Here is a 10,151-nt window from a genome sequence, read left to right as displayed (position 1 = left end):
ATTTGATGACAGCACGATTTTCCTGCTTTTCCATTTTTACGAAAACCACAGAGGCGTCTTGTTCAGCGTGCTGTCAAACCTACACTAGCAAGGAGATCGGGCTGAAACTATAGCTACAAGCTATCCAAGGATGGTACTATAGAATGTCACCTCAAGGTAGGCCTAGTGGCGTCATCTCTTGGTTAGGCCGGAAACTTATCAATCCACCCTCGTAGGTTGGTAGGACACCTTCTCAGACATGAAGGGCTGCTTGGATACTTAGAGACATATTAGAAGCAGAAAAGGAAACAAGAGGTTCATAAATAGTTGAGGAAGTGGGATGTTTTAGTTTCAGAAAAATTCGAAGATTGGTTCAAGATCGGAAAGGGTAGACTAAAGGTGCGTGTACAACCAGTATTTGGACTGACGATCCTATAACGATGATAATTTTAAATATGTATCTAGAAAACAGGGGAGGTAATTAATGAGGTGTATTTTTTGTATGTATCTTGTAGAAGGTCTAGTAAGAGTACCTCAATAACAACGTTTTTACAATTCCAGTGGGCTGTATATTCAGAGGTATGTATTATTGTGGGTTTGCAAGGAAAATAGAAATTTTGGTGGCTTCGACACCTACCGTTATTTGGCATAAAAATCGTTATCGTTAACAATGTATTTGATGGGGTACGATAACATTGCTATGAAATGCAAACCTCATTACCTCACAGCTTTTGTTTTTACCTTCCAGTTTCCGATGTTTGGTTTGCTCGGAAGTTTTGTCTTGGCGTCCTCGTGAATTTTTCGAAGAACGAATCTCCGCCCATCACAACCGGATCGGGTCCCGGATCAGCGTGTAAATCCGGTACGCCCGGCTTATTAACCGATCTCTTTCGTTTCGTGCCACCCGTGAATTCCTCACCCATCGTAAAGTCCCCGTACATCCTTCGCATTAACGCCTTGTTTTCGTCAATGAAAGTTTCTATTCGGTCTCTAAAAGATAAGTAGATCAACGTGTCATAAAATTGTCATAATTTAGAGAACTTACAGGGGGTAGCTGTTCCCCGCTGTGGGACAGAATAGTTGCCCGTATTTTTTTATACAGGGCACTCCACGAATATAATCTCCACGTATCTGTAGTCCTAACGCTACTGATAGGGCAGTCCATAAAATCTAAAAAAAAAAAATGAGTATTAGTTTGTTTATCTATATTAATAAAAATCAAACAATGTCAAATGTATGAACTTAATCGCTCTAAAAACACTGACTGACAGACAAAACTTCTAAATCGTCTCAGAATAATTTAACTAATCGCGTTTTTCAGTGTCAAGGTAGAATAACTATCGTCTAATGGCAGAAACTGTAACTTTATAGTAGCAAACTTGCAGGAGGTAATAGGCCACTATAAAACAAGAAAATTAAGTAAATATTTGGTGGTCTGAATGTCCACCGTTTTTGAGAAAAACGTATTTGAAAGTACAGTCCGGCCCTGATAAGGTTACGCAGAAAAATACAACATCGCAACGCCGCATTGAATCTGCTGCTACTTAGCAGTATCCGTTTTTGCATTTTTGTACTGATGTATTATTTGTTAGATTAGGTTAAGTGTCATTGACGATGATTATGTTTACAACTAGCCTAGACTAGTTAACGTTGTAGGCTTGTATTACGTACGTATGTATACAGACGAAGTCATTAAAAGTAGGTCAATGTATCAGAGTCATAGGTCAGTGCAGATTGTTATTGCATGAACTAATGCGTGAGTTCCTAGACGTTCTCCTAGACGCTGGACTGGACGTACGGGTCATGTACCCTGGTCGGCGCATAGTCCTAACTTAAATCCGTTTGACTTCTTGTATGGTGTTGTATGAAACAGAGCCTGTATCAAACGCCAGTGCAGAACGCTAATAATTGCACAACTGTGTTTGATCGCTGCAAATAAAGTACGTTAAATGCCGAACGTTTAAGTCAAACGCCAGTGCAGAACGCTAATGATTTGCATAACTGTGTATGATCTGTGCAAATGAAGTACGTTAAACGCCTGAAGTTTACGTCAAACGCCAGTGCAGAACACTAATGATTTGTACAACTGTGCATGATCGCTGCAAATGAAGTACGTTAAACGCCTGAAGTTTAAGTCAAACGCCAGTGCAGAACGCTAATAATTGCACAACTGTATTTGATCGCTGCAAATGAAGTTTGTTAAATGTCGGACGTTTAAGTCAAAAAGAACTAACAAATGATAAAAATTAGTGCAATAATAAAACTGTAGGAACTGATTTAGAGTGGAAATTCCTATAGAACGCTACAATTATGTCATTCTCTATTATTACTGTTAATTAGATGTAAAAATATTGGCGGATAGAAAAAAAGAACTGCTTCGATTCTCTAAACAACGCCCATACAATTAATTTGAATGTACTTAATACTATAATGGTGAATATGATTAAACTGTTTTTAGCGTAATAAAAATGTCTAACAATAATTTTAATGGCTTCTAAAAAGAGTAGATACAACAGTTCAAAATTACTTTCAATTGTAATTGAGATGCGATTTAGCCACAATGCATAATCTCATACCATGATAAATTATACAGTCAAAAAGGCATTATGTAACACATAGTTTAGTTGGTAGGTAAGTAGTTACTTAGACTACGGATGGTTTAGATAATTAATAAGTTAAGTGTCTATTAGAAATCGTCTGAAAGGTTATTATTTTTACTGACCTTATTTGAGTGTATAAAAGTTCTATTAATGCATTGTTGCGCTTACTGCAGCTAGTTTTCTAAAATTCGGTGATGCCTATTGTAAATTTATTATGGACTGTATTGGAGCAATTTGTCTGATTGCTATTTAATTTTTGTTCTTCTATTTTTTTGGTATTAAAGTTTATTTTTTTTATTGTCGAAATCCTCTAGAAAGTATTTTATATAATGACCTCATAAGAATGTGTCGAAGTCGTGTCTAGTTATTATTGCATTTATACTGTAGTAGTTGTGGTTTTACGGAGTCTAGTCAATTTAGGAAGGTGATGTTCGCAGTAAATGAACTTTGGTTTGGAAGTTTGGAGAAGCATCATCTTTATTTTGATCTGCTAGAGAGGCGTAGGAGGAGGTACGGTATCTAATGCGTGTTGTTTGTTCAGGATGGGATGAAGGGGAGGCAGGACATCAGTGAGTTTTTGGCTGCTAAATGTAGGAGGACATAATGGACGGAACAGGTTCGTTTAAGAAAGGGGTAACTGATGCCTGTGTTATTTGCTGATGATGGAATAAAGGGGGAGGTTACCAGTGAGTTTTGGGCTTTTAAGGAAGTGTAGGAGGAAGTAATTGACTAAGTAGTCCGTTTAGAGTAGTTGATATNTTTGTAGGTACCCGTTTTTGTAACTTATCCAATTAGACAATAGATTCGAGCGCCATTATAAGTTAATAAACAATCATTAACGCCATTAAGCATTGATAAATTAATATAAATTATTGTTAGAGTATAAAAAAGTTGAAACGCCAACGAACACTTGAGCAACTATGCGTTGTCGATTACTGTCTCAGTTTTTTTTTATATAATTTTTGTATTTATCGAACATATTGACAGATATGTACTGTAAGTTAGTACCATTAACTGCCATTATTATCATATCTTTTTTATTATTCTCAGTTGCTCCTTGTTACTTTCATTGATTGACCTTGAGTAATTGCTAGCGAGATAATACAATTTTTAATTAATTGTTATATTGCAATCAACATAAAGGCACCTGGAAATTTTCATTTTATTGATTGATTGGTTTATGAAAGAGAGAATGGAATAACATGGATACATAACTTGCAATTATACGGTAGAATTTAAACCAGTGGCGTAACTTACGTTAGTGACGCCCAAGTCGGATTTTGAATGTGCTTGGGACTAACAGCTCACCTCTGAGTGCCACACCCCTTATTTACATCACTGAATTAATTGAATTTATTTGCTGCCAAGTTCTGGGTTAGAAATTTATTGAAACTACCTGATGTGGGTCGCGATTTTGAACTTGGTTGCTCGCGTCAGCACGCTATAGACACTAAACGTCCAAAATACTTATCCTAGAGAACAAATGATTTTCAGTGAAATTACTTTGAACCAAACTTTACATGAGCCAAATTCTCTTTGAACCTAATATGTATAGAACGTTTAGTTTATCTAATATATGTACAATTAATTATGTCCCTGGCGGAATTCCATCCTTAGGGTTAGTAAAAAGCGTTTTAAGAGAGTTCAAGTTTGAACCATACGCATTTCGAAAAGCAAGCAAAGTAGAGAAGTAAAACATTAATTTAATTTCTCAAGAAAATCTTTGGTATTACAAGGGTTCTCATATCTTATTGTTAGTCAAAGTCGAGGAAAATACTCCTGGTGGTGACTTGGGTCATTCTCGAAAGATCAGCCATAAAGAGCGATTAGGAGTTCTCCATAGCTGTTCATTCCTTATGTTTATAGAAGTAGCCACTTATCTAAAAATAATGTTGAGGCATCTACATTGAACCTTGAGTGATGTACTCAATCACAATATCATTTAAGTAAATCCTTCAAAAATGTTAATGTGGTGTGGTACACTTGGAAGAAGATAGAAAAACCTTAGTACACTGGAACTTAATGTTTCTGACTTTACTGATGAATTTAGTTAAATTGTTTACTTAAAAACCAAGTTGTTTAATTGTGAGATTGTTGAATTCATTTAGCCAGTTTATAAATCAGTGAACCCACAGTAGAGACAAGTGGTGTTATCTTTGATAAAAATAATCTCTCTGTTTCAAGCTTTTAATTACGTTTTTGTTGATGTCCAGTGTCGTGTTTTGGTGTAGGGGTTTGATCTTTTTACCGTTCTAAAACACCAGTCGGCAACTAGGTCAAGGTCCGGACTGCGAAAAGTCAAAAACTAGACCGTCAAAAATTTTATGAAAGTAAATAACTCCAAATAAGTTATTTAAAAAATATTTTTCTGTAGATGGAAAAGTATGTTTGAGCTTTCAGCTCCACCCTTATCATATCATTTTCGGGGCGAAGGAATATTTTTTTGTAATAAAAATTTTCAAAACAATTACTTTTTGACCTTTGTTCTATATGCAAATGGAATGTATGCAGAACTATTGGGTTGTTCGGAAAGTCATTTCGTTTTTTCCCGACAGAGGATTTAATTGTATTCTTTTGCACCCAACTTCACATTTAAGCCGTATAATTTTTATATGCTTTGAGAGCTCATATAGCAAGGCTTTGTGTGAAAAATTCCAATTAATTCTACGCAGTAGTTTTTGGTTGGTGCCCTTTTAAATATGGAGAGCGATAAGCAGCATATTCGACATATCTTACTGTTTTACTACAGAAAGGGTAAAAATGCTGTTCAAGCCAGAAAGAAATTGACTGATGTGTATGGAGAAGGTGTGTTGACAGTATGCCAGTGCCAGAACTGGTTCGCTAAATTTCGATCCGGCAATTTTGATGTCGAAGATGCACCACGTTCGGGAAGGCCGGTTGAAGCTGATAAAGACGCGATAAAGGCATTAGTTGATGTGAACCGGCGAATAACAACACGTGAGATCGGATTGAGGTTAAATTTATCAAATTCAACAGTTTATGACCACTTGAAAGGCCTGGGATTATCCTCGAAGCTCGATGTATGGGTTCCCCATGTTCTCACAGAGAGAAATCTGTGTCGCCGCATTGACGTCTGCGATTCGCTTCTCAAACGTCACGAAAATGATCCGTTTTTGAAGCGCATCATCACTGGGGACGAAAAATGGGTTGTATACAACAACGTCAAACGCAAGAGGTCATGGAGCAAAAAAGATGAACCGGCTCAAACCATTTCCAAAGCCGATATTCACCAAAAAAAGGTGATGCTGTCTGTTTGGTGGGATTTTAAAGGAATCGTTTTTTTTTAGCTTTTACCGGATAACACAACGATTAATTCGGAAGTCTACTGTCATCAGCTGGACAAACTGAATGATGCACTTCAACAGAAAAGGTCAGAACTAATCAACAGGAAAGGTGTAGTGTTTCACCAAGACAACGCGAGACCTCACACAAGTTTGGTCACTCGCCAAAAGCTTTTACAGCTTGAATGGGATACAATGCTACACCCACCATATTCTCCAGACCTGGCACCATCGGATTATTATTTGTTCCGGTCACTCCAAAATTTTTTAGACGGTAAAACCTTCACCTCAAATGAGGAGGTCAAAAACCTCCTCGATCAGTTTTTTGCCAGCAAAGACCAAAAATTTTATGAGCGTGGAATTATGCTACTACCAGAAAGATGGCAAAAGGTGTTGGACCAGAACGGTCAATATATAATTTAATAAAGTATTTGTTTATTATACGAAAACTGTCTTTTATTTCCACAAAAAAAAAAACGAAATGACTTTCCTAACAACCATATATTATAAGGAATTATCATCGAAAAGCGCAAAAAATGTTGTGGTATAATGTTCGGCTGTTAGATCACTAAGAATTTCACCCTGAATGGATATTAAATAACAGTATTCGGAAATGCGTCCTTGTCCAGACTGACAACAGTCACATTTCTTATTAATGCACTATTGCCTAGGCACTAGTTAAAACAACCATAAAAAAATTGAAAAGAAAGACCAGAAGTTATTGGCTAATGTCTAATATCTTTTTTTTTCGGTCACAAGGGTCCACGTATTCGTTACTACAGACAATTTGCATTTTTTCTAAGGCCACTAGACTGACAGGTCGTCATAAATACGCTAGAAAAAATACTTCACGCCCTTGTGTTGCACAGGTACCTACATTATATGTATATGTATCTTAGATAATAATTGAAAACCATTCACTTGTATAGGGTATCATTTCAATTGTTTAACGCGAGACCTTGACACTCCCCTAATCAGTTCCGGGTTCAGCTTCCGGTCGGTCTTTCTTATTAGCAGGCCTTGTTTGGGAAATGAGAAACTGCACTCGATTGTTTTATTTACTCGAATAATTATAATGGAGAGAGTACAAAAATTTTTAAACAATTATATTGTTTCAGCGTTTTATGGGGGATACGTTTTAGAATTGGCAGATAACCCACCAGGAACGGGGGGTAGATATAGAGGGTGAAGTTGCATTATCTTTTTTATTAATTTGCAATTTGAAATTCGGTTTATTTCATTGAATTGTCGGAAAGTCTGTATTATGTTAAAAGTTGAATAATCTAATTCATAGTTATAGGACTATTCAAGCAATTTAAGAGGTAAAAAATGCTTGAATATCCCTGTTGATAAGTATTAGGGGAAGAAATACAAAGGTGTATCATTCTGGAGGAAGTATTACGTACTTATATACACAATATTTTCCTTTTTTAGAATCTTGATGGTGTTTCCGTTATTAATAATTATATTTTGACACATGATAATTAATGGATAAACTACATGTAATTAAAGAGCATTAATAAAAATAATTAAGATATAAACGGGTGTTACACTTATATATATATATTTACTATCTAGCACGTACTATATAGATACATGTATACTGATGTCTTATATAATATTTCGACGGTAATTATGGGTAGGTATGTAGCTCGAATTAATTAATTACAAACAATTTAAACAAATACCTTAATGCGTGTTTTCAATAGGTGTGACACTGATTTCTAGTTGCCCGTTGACTTAATGTATTAATTTTGTATAATTATCTATTATTAATTGGTTAATGAAACATGCCGACACTAGAGGAATTTAAACCTTCTAATTAAAAGGAACCGATTATTTATCCAATTTATCCTATTTTCAGAATTATTTATTAAGCGCATTCTAATATGGAAATTCTTTTACAGAATTAAGAAATTAAATACTTATAAAATAATCATTGGTAGTCAAAACAGATTTTGCATGTTTTTTAATCAGTCTTGTTTAAAAAGGGGTAGTATATACCTCATTTTTTTGTTCTGGGTGGAATGGTTGCGGAAGATCACTAGTGAATTTTTACAAGGAAAATAGAAAATAGAAAATAGATTTTGACACCTAATGTTATTTGGCATAAAAATCGTTATGTTTAACAATGTATTTGATGTGGTACGTAACATTACTACGAAATGCAAACCTCATTACCCCACAGCTTTTGTTTTTACCTTCCAGTTTCCGATGTTTGGTTTGCTCGGAAGTTTTGTCTTGGCGTCCTCGTGAATTTTTCGAAGAACGAATCTCCGCCCATCACAACCGGATCGGGTCCCGGATCAGCGTGTAAATCCGGCACGCCCGGCTTATTAACCGATCTCTTTCGTTTCGTGCCACCCGTGAATTCTTCGCCCATCGTAAAGTCCCCGTACATCCTTCGCATTAACGCCTTGTTTTCGTCAATGAAAGTTTCTATTCGGTCTCTAAAAAACAAGTAGATCAACGTGTCATAAAATTGTCATAATTTAGAGAACTTACAGGGGGTAGCTGTTCCCCGCTGTGGGACAGAATAGTTGCCCGTATTTTTTTATACAGGGCACTCCACGAATATAATCTCCACGTATCTGTAGTCCTAACGCTACTGATAGGGCAGTCCATAAAATCTAAAAAAAAAATGAGTATTAGTTTGTTTGTCTATATTAATAAGAATCAAACAATGTCAAATGTATGAACTTAATCGCTCTAAAAACACTGACTGACAGACAAAACTTCTAAATCGTCTCAGAATAATTTAACTAATCGCGTTTTTCAGTGTCAAGGTAGAATAACTATCGTCTAATGGCAGAAACTGTAACTTTATAGTAGCAAACTTGCAGGAGGTAATAGGCCACTATAAAACAAGAAAATTAAGTAAATATTTGGTGGTCTGAATGTCCACCGTTTTTGAGAAAAACGTATTTGAAAGTACAGTCCGGCCCTGATAAGGTTACGCAGAAAAATACAACATCGCAACGCCGCATTGAATCTGCTGCTACTTAGCAGTATCCGTTTTTGCATTTTTGTACTGATGTATTATTTGTTAGATTAGGTTAAGTGTCATTGACGATGATTATGTTTACAACTAGCCTAGAGTAGTTAACGTTGTAGGCTTGTATTACGTACGTATGTATACAGACTAAGTCATTAAAAGTAGGTCAATGTATCAGAGTCATAGGTCAGTGCAGATTGTTATTGCATGAACTAATGTGTGAGTTTCTAGACGTTCTCCTAGACGCTGGACTAGACGTACGGGTCATGTACCCTGGTCGGCGCATAGTCCTAACTTAAATCCGTTTGACTTCTTGTATGAAACAGAACGTGTATCAAACGCCAGTGCAGAACGCTAATAATTGCACAACTGTGTTTGATCGCTGCAAATGAAGTACGTTAAATGCCGGACGTTTAAGTCAAACGCCAGTGCAGAACGCTAATGATTTGCATAACTGTGTATGATCGGTGCAAATGAAGTACGTTAAACGCCTGAAGTTTACGTTAAACGCCACTGCAGAACACTAATGATTTGTACAACTGTACATGATCGCTACAAGTGAAGTACGTTAAACGCCTGAGGTTTAAGTCAAACGCCAGTGCAGAACTGTGTATGATCGCTGCAAATGAAGTTTGTTAAATGTCGGAGGATTAAGTCAAAAAGAACTAACAAATGATAAAAATTAGTGCAATAATAAAACTGTAGGAACTGATTTAGAGTGGAAATTCCTATAGAACGCTACAATTATGTCATTCTCTATTATTAATGTTAATTAGATGTAAAAATATTGGCGGATAGAAAAAAAGAACTGCTTCGATTCTCTAAACAACGCCCATACAATTAATTTGAATGTACTTAATACTATAATGGTGAATATGATTAAACTGTTTTTAGCGTAATAAAAATGTCTAACAATAATTTTAATGGCTTCTAAAAAGAGTAGATACAACAGTTCAAAATTACTTTCAATTGTAATTGAGATGCTGCCTGAATTTGTTGCTGAAGGGATGATAATGTGAATATTAGGCTGCTAAGGGTTAAGGAGGAGATAACGGTTACCCATATTGTTTGTTGCAGGTGAAACTAAGTATGGCTGATGTCTGAATGATTTATTGATGATGAGATGAAGGAATATTAGGCTACTTACGATGTATAGGAGGAGGCAATTGACAGAGCTGTATAGCTTAAGAAGGATAGCGGACGTCTCTATTATTTGTTGATGGGATGAAGGATGTGCAGGAATGGGTAATGGACCATCTATGAGGGATAGCTAAT

General features: G+C 36.0%; 1 protein-coding gene across 1 annotated transcript in view; it reads right to left on the bottom strand.

Annotated features, from left to right (window-relative positions):
* LOC108732564 (protein spaetzle 3) overlaps positions 1-10,151 on the bottom strand; it is a 102,492-nt gene that overhangs the window by 9,893 nt on the left and 82,448 nt on the right. The window contains exons 3-4 of the mRNA XM_025976050.1: positions 8,387-8,511; positions 8,211-8,331 (exon numbers count right to left, since the gene is read on the bottom strand). Coding sequence (XP_025831835.1) covers positions 8,211-8,331; positions 8,387-8,511 — 246 coding nt within the window. The remainder of the gene's footprint in view (positions 1-8,210; positions 8,332-8,386; positions 8,512-10,151) is intronic.

This window comes from Agrilus planipennis, unplaced genomic scaffold (assembly GCF_000699045.2).
Source record: "Agrilus planipennis isolate EAB-ADULT unplaced genomic scaffold, Apla_2.0 scaffold71, whole genome shotgun sequence".
Taxonomy (NCBI): domain Eukaryota; kingdom Metazoa; phylum Arthropoda; class Insecta; order Coleoptera; family Buprestidae; genus Agrilus; species Agrilus planipennis.
The sequence above is the reverse complement of the archived record's forward strand: the minus strand, read 5'-3'. Positions and strand labels throughout refer to the sequence as shown.